At 45.2% G+C, this 23,272-nt stretch overlaps 2 protein-coding genes and 2 pseudogenes across 2 annotated transcripts; 1 reads left to right on the top strand and 3 right to left on the bottom strand.

The window, feature by feature from the left end:
* Positions 1-130: 130 nt before the first annotated feature.
* LOC112890006 (uncharacterized protein At3g17950-like) lies at positions 131-1,492 on the bottom strand. The gene is made up of 2 exons (XM_025956833.1): positions 935-1,492; positions 131-815 (listed from the first exon to the last, which is right to left on the bottom strand). The coding sequence occupies exons 1-2, from the start codon at positions 1,007-1,009 to the stop codon at positions 267-269; spliced, it is 624 nt and encodes a 207-aa protein (XP_025812618.1). The 5' UTR covers positions 1,010-1,492; the 3' UTR covers positions 131-266.
* A 6,092-nt stretch (positions 1,493-7,584) lies between these two features.
* Positions 7,585-9,443, bottom strand: LOC112890005 (annotated as a pseudogene).
* Positions 9,444-9,957: 514 nt separating this feature from the next.
* Positions 9,958-12,070, top strand: LOC112890568 (annotated as a pseudogene).
* Positions 12,071-15,623: 3,553 nt separating this feature from the next.
* Positions 15,624-20,004, bottom strand: LOC112890953. Its single transcript, XM_025957841.1, has 6 exons — positions 19,213-20,004; positions 18,782-19,117; positions 18,099-18,157; positions 17,861-17,989; positions 16,945-17,080; positions 15,624-16,283 (listed from the first exon to the last, which is right to left on the bottom strand). The coding sequence occupies exons 1-6, from the start codon at positions 19,999-20,001 to the stop codon at positions 15,960-15,962; spliced, it is 1,773 nt and encodes a 590-aa protein (XP_025813626.1). The 5' UTR covers positions 20,002-20,004; the 3' UTR covers positions 15,624-15,959.
* Positions 20,005-23,272: the final 3,268 nt, after the last annotated feature.

Genomic DNA, 23,272 nt, shown 5'->3' with positions numbered 1-23,272 from the left:
ATAACAAAATTCTTAACTCAATAACGAGACACCCGCAGGCGGAATGGGGCGCCATCAAAATGGCATCATGGCGAAAAGGACCAAAGTGCAATAATTAAATAATGGCGACACTATAAAAAAGAGAAAGAAGGGAGACAAAGAGGCTTGATTAAAGGATAGCGTAAGCGTCCACTCCACTGTCGCATGAACACCCCTCCGAAGCCACTTAATTGCAATTTCGCGAGCACCGTTGGTTTCGGTCTGGTTGTTTGTACTGCGATGTGTTGTTACCCCGCGCCGCCGCTGCAGATGCCGGTGAGCAGCACCGGCAGACGCGCCAGCGATGACGAGCCCTCCGACGCCCGCAGCAGCCGCCACCTCCCGCGCTCCTCCGCCGCGGCGAAGGACGGCGGCGGCCGCACCCTGCCGTCCTCGAACAGGGCGGTGGCCACCGCCGCGGCCTCCCGCCCCGAGGCGCCGGTGCCGTCGCAGAGGAAGTCGGCCCCCGCGAGCTGCCGCTCCATGTCCAGGAACTCGCCCAGCGACGTCGGCGGGCAGCCGTCGCCGTGGTCCCGGCACAGCCGCCACCAGCTCCCGCCCAGGCTGCGCCCGCGCCGGCGCCGGCGCCGCCTCCTCCGCCGCCACACCCCGCCGCGGCGCCTCTCCTCCTCCTCCTCCTCCCGCGGCGCGCGCTGCGCCCCTCCCGCTCCCTCCTCGCCCGCCGCCGGCGCCCTCGCCGCGCGACGCTGCTGCTGCGCCTGCGCGCCGCCGAACGCCGACACGCCCATCAGCGTCCCCAGCGTCGTGCTCCGGTCCGGGAAGAAGGACCCCGTCGACTGCCATCCCCCCCAAGAAGCCAAAACGTTATCCACACCATGTCAGCTAGATAGATGAATGCGGGTTGACCAGGCAGCCAATGCAAGAAGACCCAAGAAGAACCTGGACGGTGAGTTACCTCGGTGTCGAGGTCGGAGGAGGAGGGCGAGGAGTCGGCGGAGGGGGAGGTGGGGATGTCGGCGTCGAGGTCCATTGCATCCGAGGACCCCGCCCGCTGCGGCAGAGGCGTGTGGCCGGGCGTGGGGAAGGCGCGGGGTCGTGGTAGTGGTGGTGGCCACTGGCGCTGGCGCTAGCGGACGGAGACTGAAGGGAACCGAAGCGAAAGGGTTTATAGGGAGGCAGTTGGCGGGGCAGTTGGTTGTGGTGCCGTGACGGCGATGTGGGCGGGCCGCCCGAGAGCACCCATGGCATGGAGAGGGAGGAGCTGCCTTTGCCTTTGTTTTCTCACCATCGGCATCCGGTGAACGCGTATAAACTCCTGTGACCCAACAGATCAGATGCACGGCCAGGGTGTGCATGAGTTTGAGGACTGTTGCGTCATGAGATCTTGGAGCCTTTCATCTTTCTTCGCTTCTTCGCTTGGTTTGGAAGACGGTAATACCCGCAAGACGTTTCAGTTTTGCCGTAAGTCAAAGCCTAACTTTAAACATGTTTGTAGAAAGTTAGGCAAACAGATATAGGATCAAATTATTAGTTCATCTAAAATCGTCAATAATATGTCCTTATATTCCATTTATTGAATATTGTAGATCTTAATATTTATTTCTATGAACTTGATCAAAATTAGAACTTTGATTTATAACGAAACTAAATCGTCTTACATTTGTTCGGATAAAAGATATACCTTGTTTTGGGTTCTCTTGGATTTAAGATGCTTTCATGAGAATTTTATGCGTTCCAAACACATCTTGATATAATTTATGTCAGATTGGTTTAATTGAGATGTGTTCTGATAATAACTAGTTCTACATCTGATGAAAGTGCCCCTCTTAAGGTGGTCCTCTCTTTATTTTTTATTTTTTCGAGTGGAGGTCCTCTCTTTATTTGGTCTTTGTGGGGCTCTGGGTTTTTTGCCTATGCCTCGATCTTCAGATTTGGCCCAGACAGGTGTTGCGAGCCTTCAGGGACCCCAGCGTTATCAGGGCATATGATGCAAATGCAAGTGATCGACAACAAGATGGTGCACAAGAACTTGAGATGATGCTAGATATGATGACCCCTTGGTTCCACAAAACCTAGTACTTCGTGCTAACACGAATCTCGGTGTAATGGCCAGGAGGACCATTTCAGTCATTCACCTAAGGACACCCCACACCCCAAACAAGAAGAGGGGTAAAAATCAACGAAAGTTTGGAACCACGCAGCAGCCAGCAACCAACCCAGTAATTTATTTATCTAGAAACAGGCTGAACAATTTTTAGCGCATGTAGCTATGCAGGGCATCAAGATTCCCCTCCTAGAAATAAACAAATAAATAATGAGCTAGAGCAGATTCCACTAGCGAAATTTCTTCAAAGACGCAACAACCCAACGACGCCGGTGACTCGATATGAACTATATTAGAACATTGAGCTGAAAAGAAGCCTGTGATTAGCTCAGGAATGAGTTAACTTAGTTGGACGATCAGTGCTAGCGCAAAGTGCACTGTGCAGGACACGGAGACAAAGGACTAGTGTTCCATGGTCATGAGGTTAACATGCCGTGGAGTACCCAAAGCAGATTGCTGACCCTAGCTAGCTAACATAGCCGTACAATTCCCTTTTCTTTTGTGGTGGGTCCTTGTCTGGTTGTCTCGTCCTTTGTGAAAATTCACGATGCCGAGCTTTGGTTTCAATCACCTGGCCTGGCTGAGTAACAGGGCATAACTATCCTAAACTAGTTGAACAAAGAAAAACAAGCTTTGCGTAGCATCACTCAGCTGATGACCTAACTCTATGCTAAATACGTAGCAAGATTATGCAAACTAGCCATGGCAGATAATCCACATCTACCAATTTTCTATAACTTCGTGCTAACACAATAACCCTAATCATGTTGCAAGAGCCCAGACAGAGACCATTGATTTATCCAAGAAGACACCGCAGACCAAACAATGAAATATCGGAATCCAGCCAGCACGCAACCGACCCGTTAACTAGGGTCATCAGCTCGATTTCTTTTTGCTAAAATAAACTAAAATCTCATGCATCGTAATTCATCTAGTAGAGAGAAATGAACTAAAATGACATACTATGCTATTAGTTAGCTCACCCAAAAACATCGTTAAGATTAGTAGCCACTTGCATCCCTTCGGCAGTTTGTCTAGAACGGCTGGATCGTTTGTTTGTAGCAAATCATGCTGTGCAGAGCTTCAAGATTCCCCTACTAGAAAAGGAATAAATAAAAGAAATGAGCTAGAGCAGAATCCCCTAGCAAGGTTTTATGTTTCTTCCTAGATGCACAGCAACCAAGGACGGAGGTGAAAGGAAGCCTGTGATTTGAGAAACGTACGTTTAGTTCGTCAAACAGTCCATGCCAGCACCCAGCATTACTTTTTGCTTCAAAAAAGAAGTACAAGTGCACCACACGGAGACAAAAGACTAGTTTCATGACCAGCCATGAGGGATTATATATATAAACGTGCTTTGAATTGAAAGAAGATTGCTAGCTAACCCTAATCACTTGAACTTATCCCTGCACTTGTTTTGACGATCGTTCCTTGTCTAGTTGTCTTTTCCGTTGTGAATGCTGACGATGCGGAGCTTGGGATCCATCCTATCGCCCTTGATTGCCTGATTGATTGACAAGGAACGAAGGAATATTTCTGTTCCATTTCCCGGCGCTCTTCATTTTTTTTTGAAAAAAAGGAATAGCCTTTTTCCGGTCTATGCAACTCAGCCATCCATTATTTTAGTATTAGCCATAGACTATTTCAAGGTGCCATAACTCAGCTCATGAAGATTTCAACAATTATCGTGTCAGAGTTCTGCAGTGCCCATCTCAATTGTGCTTGGCCTTCCTGCTTCTGTAGCAATGCCCAAGAACGGGCCTAGCTAGTGTGTTTAGACGAAGGTAAACCTACATATAATAGTGTATTCTCGCCTTGTAAAAACAATGTCATTTCTATTCAACCATATGGTCTAGAAAAGAGCACTTGCTCAACCATAATTTGGGACCTAAGGCTAAATGACCAATTCCCAAACAAATGGGAGCACATGTTCGGAGGATGCAATCCAAAAGCAACTTGTAACGTCCTCCATTCTCCTGAATATTTGGCAATGTAAATTCCTGCAAAGTTTCTCTCTTCTAAGTAAAAAGTATCTCAACTGCCTAACGATGCGCGTTATTTGCGAGATGCTGCTGCTCCGTGCTCAACTGAGATTTGGTTTCTGGTATGCAACAACAAGCTGCTAGCAGCTCCAAAAGAACTTTTACACAACATTCCATACATGCCATGTGGGAAGGATTCTTGATGCTGGAGAGAAATAGAAGGAGCCGGATATTCTGTGTACGTTGCAACTAGGGGAAAAAAAAATACATGGAGGGCTTTCGACGAAGGCACAAGGCCAGCAAAGTGGCATCCATCCACTTCAAAGAATTGGCAAGTATTACTTTCGAGATAAAACTCATTATTTTTTTGGAACCCATCTTCACAGCAAATAAATAAACTGCGAATGCAACCTTTTCTTCTTCTTCTTTCTCCAGGGATGAGTGTAAAAGAACACTTGATTTCATCTTTACACACCAGGCTACGCCCTGCAGCATGCAGGTTCCAACTGAAAAGTGCGCTCATCATCTTTCGACAAAAAAAAAAGTGTGCTCATCAGATTGCTCACTCAATCTTGGAGGAATAAATAAACTTAACCCGGCGGTTGCGACATCAGTCAGTCATGGAGATTTGGTCGATTCAGTCGGGCAGATGTATGGTCAGCTTCGTTTGGCCGCATCCATCCATGCATGGACAGAGGTGGTGGCGGTTGGACCTCGCCGAACGTGAACCGGACGGTGGGTGGGTTGCGAGGGAGGGCAGGCACGAGTTCTGACTCTGATTCCCCTGACAAACTTCAGTTGGCTATACTCCAGTCATGAGCCGTGTGCATACGGAGGACTATCACCGTCTCAGCCTTGCAGTGCTCACGGAAGGCAGCTGAGCCAAAATCTCTCTGCAGTGCAGCGCGCTTGAGTATCCGCTACGCTCTCGATCACATGATCCTCGTCGTCTTGTTCATCCCTCTCCTGTTCTCGTTCGGGGTAAAGGATAACAAACAGCGTTTCCAATTCCAAGATGGCAGTCTCACCTGCTACCTTGGAGCTTCAGGAGGAAAAAAGATCAGGGTTTCAGCTTAGCCAACAGCTGCCTTTGACCTTTTGCCGAAGACATGGAGCATGATGTCTACTCAACTCAACCACTCCGAATAATCCGCTATTTATACTCTGCTTGCTTCATATCTGCTCTTTGGTAATATTGAGTAGATTGGTGAGGTTTCGTCACTCACGTTTGAGTTCTTTCCAGCTCGAATTTTGGTGCCTTTAATTTGACTAGATTCTCAGCTGACCTTGAATTCTTTTCAAACCCTTAAGAGGGGCAAACTATTTAAGCATTGAGCTTTGGCCCAAGCATGAAAACACGAGGCTTAAGAATTCAATCACCGATGAGGCGCTCCGTGTAGTGCTTGACCAACCCCACCAGGCCACTATGCTATTTTGATTTTGATTCCAAAATTTCATTGGATCTTTTGTGTATGTTTGAATATACCCCCCCCCCTCCCAATTATTTTTGCATGAAGTTCCTGATATTTTGTTTCATCTCGAAAAACTCAAACTAAGAGCTTGTTTGGCACAATTACAGCTCAAAGAATTCTTGAAGCTAGAGCTGAGGGTACATTTTGAGATTTGCGCGAAACCATTGCTTTTAATTTAACTAAAAATAGATATTTAAACTATTTTGACCTAGACGCTTTGGGATACTTCTACTCGCTTCATTCCCAAATATAAGGATTTCTTGAAATTTAGGACAAAGTAGACAAGGAAAAGTCTTGCATGCCCCTCGTTAAAGCATTAGTGACATTTTCTAATTGGCCAGCTTTTAATTAGATTGGCGTAGTTAATGACCATGCTAGTTACTGATTGGCCAGCTCTTGAATGGATATTCGGGAATCCTTATATTTAGGGGAAAAAATTCAAGTACCGGTCATTATATTTAGGGATGGGCAAAACACTTTATTTTAGTCCAGAAACTCTAAATTGACATGGAGTTAGAAATTAGAGCTCTACCAATGAGAAACATCTCCATTTATCTCCCAATAAGTGACTCCTAATAAGGTGGTATTGGAAGAGCCCGAATACCATTTTAGGGATTGTAGGGAGAGATGCTGCTGCAGCCTCCCAATAATCTCACCCCCAATGACAAGTGGACCCCTAAAAACAAGAAGGGTATTGGGAGCAGTATTGGGGGAGAGGAGGTTCTCCCTCTATTTTGAGAGGGGATTGGTTTTTGAGAGCCTTCCAAAAAATAGGATTGTGTGGGCCATATTGGGAGATTGTTGTAGCAAATCCAAACCCTAATACTAATTTTTTTACTGTGGGGTTCGTCATTAGTTGCACACGGGCAGTTGCTGTAAAAATGTGGAACGTGGAATAAACACGCTCACAATTGGTCAAAGTAATCAGTAAACTATGTGCAGCTGATGACCACATCAACGAGGAGACATGGGAGGGCAGCACAACACTGTGTGGGCCTTTGAGGATTTGGGCTTTCCTTTTCCCTTTTGTCCTTCATCTGCTTGTGGGTCTCATTTGCCGAGATTCTTTCCCTCAATTTTTTCTTTGCCGTGATTCTGTTTGCTGTGTGAGCGCCATGATACATTCTGCTTCTTTGAAGGCCCACGCATGCAAGCAAGGCCACCAACCTGGTTCTCGGACACAGGAAGGGACAGTGTCTACATGTTGCTTAGAAGTCATCAAGCACCTGGAGCTAGAGGATAGAACCTGTGCACTGTGCAGTTACCAAGCTAACATCTCTTGCATGAGTGATCAAGACCAAAAGAAGTAGCAATTTCCTGGCAAAGCAGAAACAACAAAGGAGAAGACCATGGTTGTCATCTTTAGTTTCCAAACCCCCCCTGACTTCTTTGTTTACCGCAGCACGACATCGGGGTTTAAAAGGCATTACAAAACGCCTCTAAAAGACAAGAAAAATTCCTCTCAAAGTCTTTGAAGGTGTTCTGGAAACTAACAGCTATAATCATGGTGTTAAAGGTTTTTTAAAGCAAAAGGCATGATTTATAACCGACTTAGTTTGTTCAAAGCGAGAAGGTATTTCCAGTAACACATTAATTAGCAAACCTTCAGAGGCGTTTTGGAGACTAACTTGCATGATCACACTAGGTGATTTGGTGACTGCCTTCAAGGGTCATTTTGTCAGGTGTTTTGGAGAATACTTCCAAGATTGTTGCTTGAACATATAATAGAGCTTAATTCTGCTAGTGTTGTCCCACCAAAAATTATCAACTCGATGTAAAACCTTGAATTGAATAAAATTTCCCTTCTCGAAAAAATAGACAAGTCTCATCATAATCAAATTCATCCCACCTCTAAAAGATAGAGGATGGGGCACATCCTTAAAATTCTACATTGTTCTCCATAGTGACATGGTATATTTATATATTTTGAACATAAAACAATAATGATAGATAATACATTGATATGGATAGCAAACGTGGTGACAATAACAAATGAAAATCATTTATGCCTGTCACAACATATGCAAATCAATCATGCTTATGCCTGTCACTTTTTCTGCAGGGATAGTATGATGATTGAGTACTTAGTATTGTCCTCCCTCTGAAGGTACTCTGCTACCTTACTCGCAAATTCTTTGAAGAGTGCCTCGATCATGAATTCATCAAAATGGCTCACAAGCAAAGTTTCCATGACTGTCCTTATGCTCTTTGCGATGTTCACTCCACTCTGAATGCAATCTAGCACGTTGTTGTCTTCTGAGTCAAGGATCCCAATTCGGCTCAAACAAATCGATGTGATTAATGTCAAAAAGCCCGCTCTGATTAACCACTTCCTTAACTTCAGTAACAGATGCACCATAAATTGGTAAATTGAAGGAGTTCAGTTTCTTCTGGTTCACGAGATCCTGTTACAAGATATTCAAAAATCAACTTATTAGTTACACAATTAACTTTCTACTCTAAAAAAGAAAAATCCAAGCAATCATATAACAGTAGTAAATTGGCTGGCTCTGGTTGGTACATTCTAATATTACTACACAAAAGTTTTGACCTACTATACTACACATGCATAATGCATTTGATCGGATGGCATAGATAAATAATAAGAGTAGTTCGGTGTATGCATCCTTAGTGTCACTAACTTTTGTGGTTCTGAGATCGATATACTTGTTATCCCCATGCAGCGCATAAGTTTGTGGTACGTGAAAGTGAAATATTTTCCATTCTACTCATTACTCATCTACCTTCTCAACAAGAGACTGAAGAGATTGTGCGAGAAGTTCGTAAAGATAATTCATACTGCCACTGTATATATCCTCCTCCTTCCTGCCAAGAAACGTTAGCACCATTTGTCCCCCAAAAGCTAGTTCTCGTATCGTAGCTCAAGGAATAGTGTCCCTTCAAGTCCTTCTAAAACTGCTCCTGGTATAGTTTCACTACAGATGGTGGTGTAGTCTTTGCAATGTAAGTGTTCCCTTTGTTGCCATCTAACACATCAGGAAACTGAATGGTAACATCAACAGTTTTAACAATCATTACAAAATATATTCATAAATTCCAAGAAAAAAGATATACAAATAGGAAGATCTAGAGAAAAAAATTTGTCCCTTTGATTTTGGACCCTAAATAAAATTTAACCACAATAATCAATATTTTCAATAGGGTTCCCCAGTTTAGTTCCATAGGTGATTAAGGCTAGTTTGCCGATATCCAACTTATATATATGGTTTATTAGGGATGATAGAGCTGAATGATGCCTATTTGCTACAATCAGCTTAAGAAAGAACTGTAAGATGACACTGAATTATTGAGCATGAAGTTGTACATATATATATCGCCATCTTTCGTATACTTGGGAATGCCAGTGGAGGCTAAACGAAGAGTGAAAGAGATGGACACTTTGGAAAGGGAAAAGCCTGGTATAGTAGGACCCAGGTACCCCAGTAATATAGAAGGGAGGCAATCTTTCTCCCTTATGATCTGCTGCAGTTGAGTTCTTGAGCTGTTCAAATGACTGGAAGATGGTTGAAATCGTTGCCTGGTAGATCATTCAGGAAGAACTGCATCTCCACAGGATGGCCTCTCGTGGCATTGATCACCTCGGAGAGGAAGATGAGTGTGTTTCTACCTGAACCACAGCCTAAGTCACAAACCACCAGATTCCGAGGGAGGACAGCAGAGCATACTTCTGCCACAGCCTTCTCAAGCACCGGTTTAGTCTCAACCAAAGCTTTTTGCTAGGATTCAGAAAACAGAAAAAAAAAGTAAGGACAAGGAAGAAAACAGTAGCATTACTTGTCCATGTCGGTAAAGAGAGTACTAGGTACAAACTTGATCCATGGAGTTGTTGACGTAGCTGGTTTCTCCTACTCCATTCACCATGTGGAAGTCACTCTCCATCCTCATAGCTTCTCCAATGCTAAGGATTCAACACACAGAGCAATGGAATGCGCGGGGATCTTTCTGTTGCAGGTACAGGAACAAACACTTCGTACTTGTGACACATACTGATGAATCAAGAATCGGCTCCGCTGATTATATTGGTATAATTGCATGTTTTGCAGTTTTCGGAAACCTTGCGAACATGCGAGAACTGAATTTGAGCAAAAACCAGTTCAACGGAAGCCTCCTGAAGACTTTGCTCGCACTTCCTCACCTTAAAGTCCTAGATCTCTCGGAGAATTCATTAGTAGGAGGTATTCCAATCAGTTCGTCTTCAGATGAAGAACCGGTTTCACTGGAAGTGTTAAATCTCAGCAACAACAATATGAGCGGAGCTCTTCCAACCGAGCAAAGGTAAAAAAAAAAGACCATTTCCTGCAAATTTGGGTTCAGTTTTTCAAATCGATATGTCAGAAATGTCACATGATCTTCACATTTTCAACAGCATTTCGATACCTCAGAAACATACGGGAACTGCATGAGTTCAAACCATTTTAGTGGGAACCTTTCGGCATTCTTGTTTTCACTTCCACATATTGAGCGGTTGGATCTCTCAGGAAACCTGTTTGAAGGACCTATCCCTATAAGTCCCTCTTCAAATCTTTCTTTGTCTCTCAAGAGTCTTCGCTTTTCTCAGAATAATTTGAGCGGCAAACTATCATTCTATTAGCTGCGTAACCTCACTAAACTCGAAGAGATTGACCTGTCTGGGAACACTAATTTAGCTGTTCATGTGAATATCCCTGGATGGGTACCTCCATTCCAACTGAAACGGCTAGCACTCTCTGGTTGTGATCTTGACAGAGCCATTATTGAAGAACCACACTTTCTACGCACACAGCTTTATTTGGAGGAGCTTGATTTGTCCAACAATAACTTGTCAGGAAGCATGCCAAACTGGCTGTTTTCAAAGGAAGCAACTCTGGTTAACCTAAACCTTGGCAATAACTCGTTAACTGGATCGCTAGTTCCAATTGGGCACCCCCAAACTGCTCTGCAATCTATGATCATATCTAACAACTATACAACAGGGCAGTTACCCGTGGGCTTTGGCTCAATGTTTCCAAGCTTGTCCACTCTTGATTTTTATCACAATAACTTCTATGGACAAATACCAATGTCATTGTGCCACATCAACCGCATGCGACTTCTTGACCTGTCGAGCAACAATTTTTTTGGTGAATTGCCAGCTTGTGTGTTCACTGATTTTCCTGACATGTGGATGTCAGTATCTCAAACAACCAGCTTGGAGGTTTGGTTTTTGGTGGGATGAATAATTTGTCTGTCGGTTTTGCATTGCATCTAGGCAACAACAAATTTGAAGGAGCGCTGCCTCGTCTTTTATCAGGAAGCTTGGTAATCATGAGTTTGTATGATAACAAGCTGTCTGGCGAACTTGACACTTCATTTTGGAATCTGTCTAGCTTAGCAGTCTTAAATCTTTCTGGGAACCGTATGATTGGCAACATTCATCCAAAGATTTGCAATTTGACAAGAATTGAGATTCTGGATCTTTCAGCTAACGACTTTAACGGGCCAATGCCAAAATGTAGCAGTACATCTCTAAGTTCACTTAACTTGTCGGGGAATTCCTTGTCAGGAGATATCTCTCATGGTCTTCTCAGCACACCAAATCTTATGAGACTGGATACGAGATGCAATTAGTTGACTGGTAACCTCAGCTGGTTAGAAGATCTTGATAACATCAATGTACTCTCCTTGGGTTGGAACGAGCTTGAAGGGCAGGTCACTTCCAACTTGTGTAAGCTCTGCCCTAGGATAATTGACTTGTCACATGACAAGCTGTCAGGTTCGCTGCGGCCATGTCTTGGCAGAATCTTTTGTGACCGTGAAACAATAGAAGTAGATAATCCTTTCCTACTTATAAAAGTTATATTGGAGAGTTACATAGTGGTCGAAGACACGAGAGGCTTCACCTTTGGTACAAAAGGGAATCAATACACATACGGTTTCGACTTCTCCGATTTGATGTCTGGCATCGACCTATCTGCGAACATGCTGTCTGGGGAAATTCCATGGGAGCTCGGGAATCTGAGCCATATCAAGGCCCTCAATCTGTCCAACAATTTCTTCAGTGGTCAAATCCCTGCAAGCTTTGCAAACATGAGTGAGATCGAAAGCCTGGACATGTCACACAACGAGTTGACTGGATCGATCCCATGGCAGCTAACCAGGCTGTGGATGCAGGAGGTGTTCTCCGTGGCGTACAACAACTTGTCTGGATGTATACGCAACTCTGGTCAGTTCGGCTCATTCGCCATGGACAGCTACCAAGGCAATAGTAATCTCCACAAGATGTCGCAGGGAGACGGGTGTTCATCGTCTCATGGTTCAGGAGCAGGTGATATGCCACCGGATGGTAGCGATAGGGTAGTAGATGATCCGGTCCTCAACGCGGTCAGTGCTGCCTCGTTCGTCCTGGTGTTTTGGGCGTTGCGTCCATGGTTTGCCATCCAGTTGGGCGGCATGTAATCCTCAGGTCAGCGAAGATGGTGTCATGGTGCTGTCGGTAGTGATTCTGGACAAAAAATAAGAGTAAAGCACGCTCTTCTGAGCGGGAGTAGCATTGTATCTGGTTTACAACTTTTGTATGTTTTCTGAAATATGTAGCTACAAAGTTCTAGTAGTATGTCCGATTAATCTAGTCCGTTATAACTTAACCCACCAGTTGACAATGTCAATCTTTTTATCTTCCTCCTCCATGATGCTAAACCTCTGGTCAGGAAGTTCAGACAACCCACATCTTGTTTATTCATGACCATTGAAGTTTCAGAGCTTGATATCAATGTGTGTTTGTGTGGTGGATTCTTGTTTCTATATGAACTAGATCTATACTCGTGCGTTGCTATGGGCGAAACAAATTCCCTCTGTGACCATCAGTTGTAATCATATCAAATATTATTTAAGACATATACCAATAGAGACATACACTTTGCTTTACAGAATATTCATGCCCCAAGTACATCTTTGAAAGTGCACACATGAAGCAAGGGTGAAGAAAAAGAAACAAAGGTTATAAAGGTTTGCTACTTTATAAGCTTTTATAGTCTAATACATGAAAATGTTAAACCTCCCAATACTTAAAAAACCACATGTACAGCTGGTATGCAATTTATTACTTATTTACATCAGAGTCGGATGTGCTAAAATCGTCGACTAAAAAGATATCATGTTCGGTTCTACACGTAGAGCTGTAAAAAGGGCCAAGGGCCTAAGAGCTGACTATGATATAGATTATATTACAGCCAGAACGTATCAAAATTAGCCCTTTGTCAAGAATCGCTAGCAATTATTGCATTATTACAGCCAGTTCTCGCTACGAATCAATCGTGACAACCACTGATTTGTACCGTCGGTTCTAGACTTCGCAGATTTATACATTAACTTCTAATCTATTATCTATCATCTTAATATGTTAAAAGAAGCCACCACGTTCGCTAAGAGGGTCTAAAAATTCCCACGTTAATCTAAAAAAGATAAAAATTTGCACCGCTAGATTTTATGAAGATCTAGCGGTCTAAATTATTTCACAAATCCATATCAAATGAGGTTAATAAATAGCTAATTTTGGAATTTAAAAATTAAGAAAAATTAGGACATGACCAAAGAGTCCATATCGAACACGACTAATTTGGAAGGAAATAAAAAAATCTATCTATTATTCTAATACAATAGTGTTAAAGAAACCACCACATTCGTCGAGAGGGTTTAAAAATTCTCACATTAATCTAAAAAAGAGAAAGATTTGCACCGTTGGATTTTATATTTTATGAAGATCTAGTGGTCTAAATTATTTCACAGATCCATATCAAATGAGATTAATAAATAACTAATTTTGGAATTTAAAAATTAAAAAAACAGAACATGACCAAAGAATCCATATCGAACATGACTAATTTGGAAGGAAATAAAAAGAATCCACGTATGGCGTATGAGAAAGTTTTATCATTATTGGCGTGAGTATCAAATATTTAGCTTTCAAGCTACAGAAGTTTGTAGTTGCATCGCATGCAAAGGGATTAAGAGAAGATAGTGGTAGCTAGCAGCTGGGCAAGCGAAGCGTGCAAGATTCCGATCTCAGAGAAAAAAAATGAAGAGAAGAGAAGATCTGGATCGAAGTCATCCTGTGACGAAGTCAAGGGCACGTTTGGTGCTGGTGCCGCTCTCAGGCTGCTCCAGGCAGCTTCTGCTCCGGCTCCGTATCGATTCGCGATCCAATCATTTGGCAGAGATTCCCGGTCAGCTCCAGCTCTAGGACTCGCTCATGGTCAACGGGGCGGAGGCCGTAGAGGCGGAGGAAGAGAAGGGCAAGCCGCAGGCGAGCGCGAGGAGGCGCGGCCGCTGCTACGCGAGTCGTGAGGAAGTAGTGCGGGCGTCGAGAAGGGGCGACGCCGGCTGCTGCGCCGCGAGGAGGCACGGACGCCGAAGAGGGCTCGCGCGAGGAGTCGCATGCACCGGTTAGGGCTACGCCGCCTGCTGTGCGAGCGCATGGAAGAGATGCGAGCGCCGGAGAAGGGCCTCCTCGCCGCGAAATCCGAGCGCCGGAGAAGGATGCGGCCGGCAACCATGGGTGCGCACGGTGGATAGCTTGGACGGAGAGGGGAATCGAGGGTGAATCAGGGGGAGCAGGTAAATTCCGCTCCACGCCCGTAGGTCAAAAACATGAATCGATGCGGAGCGATTCGAGGGCGGAGCAGCTGGAAACGGCGGCGTTCGACAGCGCTCCGCCTGATTCTTGCGTGGCTGCATCTGCAGGTAGGCCCCGCCTGTCAGAGGCCGATAGCACACAAGCTAAGGTCGTTGACCGGCCGGCCGTCGTCGGAGATGGCCGGTCCGTCGTATGCGCAATCATCCATCACAGCTGGAAGCTGGAAGGAATCCTTAGCGGGATGGGCAATTTTTCTGACCATTGAGATAATATTTTCCAGTACAATTTTCTTCAAGGAAAATAGAAATTTCTTCAGTAGAGGAGTACTCATGGAAAGTTATGGTGGTGTCTCAGCATATAGCTACGGTGTCGGCGGGGATCGAGCTTCGAGGACACGTGGCTTGGCAGCTGTCGTTGGATTTTGTACCGTCATCCTCCACATTTGGCTATAGTACAGGAGACTTGGCATTCGACTCGAGAAGTTCACTATAAATATTTACATTGCAAACGGACTATCATCGTCGGTTTAGCTCAAACCAGCGGTGATAGACTTCTACTGCCGGTTCCACACCATAAGGTCGTAATGATCAATGGAACTAACGATAAAAGTGACCATCGCCGCTGGTTCGTGTTACACCCAGTAGATGAAAGTTAAAACTGCCATCAAGAGAAAGGGGGATAAGCACAAAAGTGGAGAAGGTGTACCTTACCAGCTGCAACAGTGAATATATGCAGACTCAGTTCACCGCACACATTGCGAAAAGATGCATGAATAAAATATTATGGGATTATGCATACATGGGGCTTTAGGTACCGGAGATTAGAGAAAAAAGAAAAGAAAGGAGATTATTTATTTCTATTTCATACATTGAACTACTTATCGTTGTCTTTACTGAAAATGTGAGGATAATTTTGTATGCCACCGATGGAATCTTAAGGAAAAAATTGTATCGCCAATCAAAAATTTAGAAAACTATATTCTTGCCAAAAAACATTCCATGTAATATAAACATAAGGCACTAGAAAAATATGATTGTACATCCTGAATTCATGTTTCAAAAATACTACATAGTGGTCCAAAAACTACTCAACAGGCTATGACAGGTGAGAAAAATGTATAGATGGTACCTCGGTTTAGGCCATCTGAAAACCAATTATAATCATATTATTCAAAAAATTATTTACATCTATTTTTAAGTAAAAATAACAAATAGAATGAAAAAGCTAGCTATCCGCGCTATTCGCCCAGGCCAACTCGCTTAGTTTTATATATCTGAACTGTTAATGCTTCACAGATTCGTGAATTTTCCTAAAAAAATGTTGAAGTATATGTATAAATGTACAAAACCATTAGCTTATAAAAATTATTTGTTATGGAGTTTGGAATAAAAAGGTTAAAAACAAGAAGAGGAAAAGTTTAGATTGCAATTATGTGTTGCGATCCATTATTGGACTGCAATAACTGGACCAAAGCATGAAGGCTAATCAATTATCATACAACAATTTTGGCTTCCCAAATAAATTCTCAACTTGCAATCTACAAGGAACAATTTACAAAGCCTGTATTGATAAATTTACAAGATTTCAAAGGTCCAAAAATGCACACAGATGAAGGCTCTACTCAGATGCGACCTAGACAGCCCTTTGCACTACCCCTCTTCTCTATACGGAAAAATGAATGGACCTCAAAGGATGTTTTCAACAGACTAGGGAAAAAAAATTGTAAAAATATATCGCAGCCACAACTTACTCCTTTATACATCCGGCTAAAAGAATGTACTACCATGTGCAGAGCAGTCCCATAATCGTCATTACTCAACAACAATCTCCTTTGCCATGTCCTTCTTCACAACAAGTTTCCCATCTTCATCCCTGGTGAAAAGCTTCTCCATCAATGCGTCCCAGCTGGTTCTTCCTGCAGATTTCGGTTCCATAGTCGTCTCGCTATGAGTATCAGAGGGTGGTGCAGTGCTACCATCCTCCAGAATTTCCTCTTCTGACAGGTCGGCAGCATGAGGAACATCCAATGTCTTTGCTCTCTGGAGGGCACTCTTGTGCTCCTCCTCAAAACTTTGCAACCTCTCCATTTTTTGTTGCGGAGGTGGAGCCATTGCATTGTCACTTTCCAGCATTAGCTGCAACAATATATAGATGTAGACATGCAGTCATAAACAAATATTCACTCTGTGAACTATGCAAATCAGTGCTAAAACCAATGGAAAATTCCAGCAGATGTGCATTTCTGAAAATTTTGTTTGCAATCAATTCCTCCTTTTTCTTCCAAGTTGATTTGGTACTAGCAAAAGCTAGAGCATCTCCCATGTAAACCATAACATGCAAAAAAAAAATGCAGAAAAGAGAAATTACAGAAGCAAAAGGCAAAGATGGCATGAGCTTGTAGTTGTGAGCTTGTGGTTGCTTTGGTGTGAAGTGTGAACATGTGATGAGAGTATTATAACCACAATTATTTTCCAAAAAGAAAAACACAGCACAGCACCATTTGGTCAGTGGTGTCATGAAACTTGATTAAACCTGCCAGATCCAGATTCATGATACAATATCTGGGCAATTGTTCAGTTCACCTCTAGCAGTATTTTTGGACCACTTGAACAGAAAGGGGGTAATGGTTTGAGACCTTTCACAACAGGTTAATTCCATCTTTAAATGATCAAGATCCCCTAGATTTAGCAATCGGACAAATATGCCATCAACATGATGCTACGTTTAAAGAAAAAGGAAAGGCTTATGGAAAACTGCTAAAATAAACCAGCAACATGTAGTGTAACATGTATATACCTCTAAAGCCTTTTGTGATTCTCGCTCGATCCAAGCAATCGCATGATCAGAAGTGGTACTGCATGATAGCACAACATGCTCAAATCGTCCTTCCACAGGAATTGCAGTTCTGACCACAGGCGGGAATCTTCCGCATCTACAGATGAGTAGTAGTTTAGTCATTAAACATCTGAAAAGGCACTTCTTGTGTACAACAATGCAGAAATTCTAGGAAACATCTCCAAGTTTTCTTATGATTTTTTCTGGCCATTACATGTATATGCAAACTGTGATGTGGCAACATACGTCAAACCTAGGTACTAACATGAATAATTTTCCATGATAAGAACCAAAAACTTATATTACCAATAATCCCTACCCAGTTTATGTGATGAGACAGCTTGCTAGCTGTAACTAACCAATTTTGAAATACCTCTGTACTAGGCTTCTGAACTCTACCTCATTTTTCCTTAGATTCCAAATTCAGTTTATTTTGTCATCATTTATCAGCAGAAACTACATACAGGAAAGTTGAGGAAAACAAGGGTATGCTCCTCTGTTCAAACGGTGTATAAGACTCAACCAGAGGGAAAGATGTCACTCTAATTTTGGTCCTATAGAAGATACCAAGCTTCAAACTAGGCCGTCATTCAAATGATATATAAGAACACATGAAATTCATATTCCTCAATCCTTGTTAGTTGTGAAAACCCATGCTCTAATGCACAAACAGACTTAAGCTTTGCTGCTTCTGCTAGAAAAAAACAAGACTAAAAATCCTTGCTTAAATCATGGAGAAAAAACTGTTGTAACTATTAAAAGCAATAGGTTAGAGCTTACTTATCCTAGAAGAGCTGGTTTGATATTTATGGTATTATGGTATTTACAACACAAACAGAAAAAATATTTAGCAGGTACTATTAAAGACACTAATTACCTGCAAAATTTCCTCTCAACAATATGATACATTCGCCCAGGAGCATACAATCTTCTTGGATCCTTGAATTTCCGCTTGTCTTGTTTAAATGTATCTCTCAAGCAAATGAGGAATAGCAAGCAGGGCAAACTGTCCAAAGTATAAAGGCCTGGTGAAAAATTCGATCACACGTGCAGTATTTTAAATGAAAGAAGCAGAACTACATAAGCATCTGGAGAAAGTGATCAGATCAGATTACCAGAATATAGACCCAAAAATGTACTCAAGTGGTGTTGGCGTTCTTGGCAAAAAGTCATCCTGGAAAAGATATGTAAATTTAGTCAAAGACTTCAGATGAGACTGAAATGCCATTGATACCAGAGATGGTAAGGTTTAACATTGAACTGACAACATAGGGCTGGTTGAGTTTATGTTCACCTACTCAGACTAAACAAGACAGCAACGGAGCAACAACCAATATTTGCAGTTGCAGCACACACAAATACTATATGGACAAGTGTGCTAGCCAAGTTTCTTCAGAAATAAAAATCTTGCTCCCTATTAATTCGACTTCCTGTGTAAAACAAATTAATTGTCCACTCAGGAAATGAGGAAAACACGGTACAATCTACTCGTACAAACTCTGCTGCTCCTCAAATTAAGCATTGCATATTTGCATTTGATGATCAGCAGATAGCACAAAATCTCCACTGAACAACCTTTCTTCGAGGCACAAATGTAGCCAGATTGAGTGATGGATTCCTACCGTTCTGTACAATCAAACTAGTTCACGTTTCTCAGACATTCCCCAATCAGGCAACAAGCAAAGCACATTTGACCAAATTGCTCGCCCCCAGACCATTCGAACAGGACAGCACCGAAATCAACAACCTGAAACTGCACGGCACCACCACCTTAAAAAGGTTAAACGCGTCCCCGTACCTGCAGCACGACGGAGTTGATGACGTCCGCGTACTTGACGGCGAGATTGAGCGACATACACCTGGCGGGCGCGAGCGCGTAGCACTTGATTCGGTTCCTGGGTATGTTGTCGAACTCCTTGCGGTTGTTGACGACGAGCACGGTCATGAGCGCGGCGATGCCGGAGCCGAGGGAGTGGCCGGTGAAGATGAGCTTGTACTCGGGGCCGTACCGGCGCAGCAGGTCCCGCAGCGTCTCCGTCTCCCGCTCGAGGATGAACTGGGCGGCCTTGAGCAGGCCGTGGTGCACGTAGCCGCCGTCGAACATCTGCATCCCGAGCTTGTTGTCCATGAGCACCTGCGCCGGCGAAGAGAATCCGTCCGTCAAATCTCGCCTCTGTCTCTGAGAAGGAGAAAAACAGCCTCTCCTCCCTTTCCCAATCATCAATTTACCTTGTAGTCCGCGTTGCGGACGAGGTTGAGGCCGCGCACGGCGAGGACGATCTCCTTGTGCGCCTCGTCGACGTAGATGAGGTAGGGCGGGCAGCGGTTGCCGACGTGGTCGTAGGTGGCGCGCCTGACGATGCCCCTGGGGTCGACGTCGGCGTACCCGCGGCCCTGCGGCGCGAACTTGGGGCTGCTGAGGTCCGCGTCGTAGTTGGCGAGCACGACGCGGCAGAGGCGCGGGACGGGCTCGAACTCGCCGGGGGACGCCGGCGGCCACGTCTCGCTGTCGTAGGCGCCGATGTAGGTGAGCCGCTTCCACGCCCACCGCGTGCACCCCAGGCACACCACCCACTCCAGCCCGCAGCTCACCGACATGGCCGACGCCCGCCCGCCGCCGCGACGCGCGCGACCCCCCGCGCTCGCTTCCCCTCGGCTGCCTCCGGCTCCCGCTGCTGCCGTCGGCTGCTGCTGGTTTGGCCGTCCAGTCGCGAGTTGTTTGTAGATTGAAAATGATTTTCCGGCTATGTTTCTTCCGGAACCCCCGAGCCCGGCGAGAGCTGGAGTGGTGGCCTCCTGGTGGGGCCCGGTGTGCTTTGCTGTCTTCTGCCTGCCGCGTGCGGCGCCGTGCAGGTGCGGCGCGCACTGGCCACTGGGGCTCCTCGCTTTCCTCTCGCGGGCGCTTTCCGGATCGACGCGGCCAGTCACGCGGCGGCGCTCGGCGGGCGCCGCACGGATCAGCGGCCGGGCGTCCAGCCGTGGGGCGGTGAGATCCGCACGGCGGAACACGGCATCCATCTCGGTCAAACGAAGGCATGCAGCAGTTTCCTTCTACGAGCGTTGCGAATTGCAATCGAGGGCGAATGAATATACTGCGGGGTCGTCGAGGAAAGCCTGGAAGCCGTCGGTCCTGGAAAAGGAAACTTCTCAAGAACAACGTCCAAATTTGTTTGGAAGCACGAACACAACGAGAATTCAACTAAGATTCGTTCAAATCCCTGTTCACTTCTCGACAACATGGTCGATTCCGCTGCCTGGCCGTCCGAGATGATGTTTTGGGTCTTAAACAACGTTGGGGCTGAGCGGTTGAGTGGCTGATCCTTGAAAGCAAAGCACATGGCGGGTAGGTGCGTAGCACCGCGGGTCTGCAGCCAATCATCCTTTTGCCACTTGCCGGCTGAGAAGCCGCGCGGCGCGGGCTGCTCCTCCGACCCGGACTCAGCGCTGCTCCAGCTGACCATCTTTTCTTAACACTCCCCATGACTGATTAGCGGTAAGCTTAATGCGAAGTGAGACTATGCGCCCCCCTTTGAAGGAAGAATGAACTGGCTCCATGCCTCTGCGCGGTCAGGCACAGTTGGCGCACGCCGTTTGGATGCTTCCGGTGCCACCGTGGCATGCATTATTGATGGGCGATGGGTAGGGGTTCTCGCCCGCGCAGGTGCGTGCCGGGACAAATAGGGGTTGTTGGTAAGAGAGACAGCGACCCCAAGGTCAACGGTTAGACAGGCGCGTCCAATCTTCTCTCTAATAGTACCGTGCTGTTTTTTCGCTTTTAGTTTTCGAGGCGATCGCGCATGAACCACGGCACACAACTCTGCATGTTGCTCGCTGCTGCCGACGAAGCGTTCGATCGGAGAGGGGGGAAAAAAGATTCGGTGCGGGTTTGGAAAACGTCCCTCCCGCATTCGGTCGCGAGGAAGCTTTGTTTCCATGTTCGGATGTGGAGCCGCCGGCACGGGGGTGACTGTGATTCCGGCCAGACTGGGTCGGCAGAGAGGGCAAGAGCATCAAGCAAAGTACGAGGCAAAGCCGGGGGCGCTTTCGTCACGTCATGTGGAAGTGGAGACCCGCTGCGGGCGGGAAATGGTTCCTCTGACTTTGGTCCCTCCGCGTGGGGCCGGGCCCAAAGTCAGGGAAGACTCGTCCCTGCGGGAGAGAGGAGGCTGGGCGCGCGGCCCCGCGGGTTCCTTCGAAGCCAAGGCCAGAAACTTCGGCGCGGAACCGGCGCCTTTCCGGCACGAGCGCGTCACTGGGAGTGTTGGGAACCTGTCGCCTTCGCTTGCATGCTCGCTGGCTGCTGCTCCGTGCCGTCGCTACGAATTTTTTTTAAGAAAGGGTTAAAAAAAAATTAAAATTTGAAAAAGGGGTGCCGGTTTGGAATATTTCGAAAAATGGGGGCCTCCCGCCCAATGAAAGGGCGGGATGAGAGTTGCCGCCCACCCAACGGGCGGGGGGCCGGCGGGGGGAGGAAAACCTCTTCGCAGGGGCCTCTTCGCGAAAATAGGCAACATCCCGCCGTTCCAACGGACGGGGGGTCTTCCGAGGGACCTCCCGCCCGCCCAACGGGCGGGACGTTCTGGGCCTCCAGCCGTTCCAGCGGGCGGGAGGTCCCTCGAGGGACATCCCGCCCTCCCAGCGGGCGGGACGTTCTGGCGAGGGGCATCCCGCCCCCCCAACGGGCGGGAGGTCGCCGGGAGCGGCAACCCGCCCTTCCAACGGGCGGGATGTCTCCCCACCACCTATTTAAGCCCCCCCTAATTCTCATAAAATTCATCAAAAATCAACAAAAAAGAAAAAGGAGGGGAGGAGAGGAGAGGAGGAGAGGAGAGGAAGCGGCGAAGCCCTGTCCACACGTCGGTTTGGAGGTATAATTATTAATTATTTTTTATGAATATTTGTTAGAGTAGTTATACGTAGAATTCAGTATTTTTAATAGTTTTTAGAAATATTTCTTAGGCTAGTTCTGTAATAAATAGTTTTTAGTATTTTCAATTGTTTTTAGATATATTTCTTAGGGTAGTTATATTTTGAATAGTTTTTATAATTGCAGTAGTTTTTAGATATATTCGTTAGGATAGTTATATTTCGAATAGTTTTTATAATTGCAGTAGTTTTTAGATATATTTCATAGGGTAGTTATATTTCGAATAGGTTTCAGAAATTTGAATAGTTTTAGAAATATTTCGTAGGGTAGTTATGTTATAAATAGTTTTTAGTATCTTCAATTGTTTTTAGATATATTTCTTAGGTTAGTTATATTTTGAATAGTTTTTATAATTGCAGTAGTTTTTAGATATATTTTTTAGGGTAGTTATATTTTGAATAGTTTTTATAATTGCAGTATTTTTTAGATATATTTCTTAGGGTAGTTATATTTCGAATAGGTTTCAGAAATTTGAATAGTTTTTAGAAATATTTCGTAGGGTAGTTCTATTATAAATAGTTTATAGTATTTTTAATTGTTTGTAGGAATGTGTCTTACGGTACTTATATTTTTCATGTAGATATGGTGCAGACACCAGAGCTCCTTGACGCGCACATCGATGAACGGCACACGTGCGCCGCATGGGCTGTCTTCCCTCTGCACGCATGACGAGGAGTACTGGCTGACAAAGGCGAACCTAGTGTTCGATATTCTCGTCGAGCCGTATTGCGTCGAGCGTGTGATGAGACAGTTCGGGCGACGACAGCAGTTTCCTCTCGTACCTCGAGCGTTCCAGGCCGTGCCGCGCAACGTACACGAGTAAGTTTGTGATAACTCGTTTTGTATGACTTATATATTCGTTATCATAAAGCAATGTTGAATTTCAAATGTTCGCAACAGATATTCGCGCAGGGGATATCATGCCAACGAGGTGAACTGGGTCGTCAAGATGCAGGAGTACGTGCAAGGGTGGCTTCACGCACGTGACGATGTGTGGGACGAATGGCACCCACACACGGACACGTCATACGACGCATACCTCCGCTGGTACCTCCTTCGCACACGTCCGTACGTCACTCTTTCACGTATTCATGACGCGGAGGATCAGCACCAGCCGACCATTTCTGACACGTATCCCTCGTACCGTGATCAGGACCAGCGTGGCGCGGTACGTGTTTCGCAACTTGAATTATTAAATCTTTTTTCTAAAAGATCGATACTAATAGTAATCTGCATCCCATTACGTATGCAGATCGATCTGATCAACTTCGCGGAGGTCGAAGCTACATCTCAGATCACGTTGATTGAACGTGGAGTGCGTGTACCGGAGGCACAGTACAAGGACAGCTTCCGTAAGATTCA

This window comes from Panicum hallii, chromosome 4, assembly GCF_002211085.1.
Source record: "Panicum hallii strain FIL2 chromosome 4, PHallii_v3.1, whole genome shotgun sequence".
Classification (NCBI taxonomy): domain Eukaryota; kingdom Viridiplantae; phylum Streptophyta; class Magnoliopsida; order Poales; family Poaceae; genus Panicum; species Panicum hallii.
Note: the sequence above shows the minus strand (reverse complement) of the source record. Positions and strands in the feature narration are given on the sequence as shown.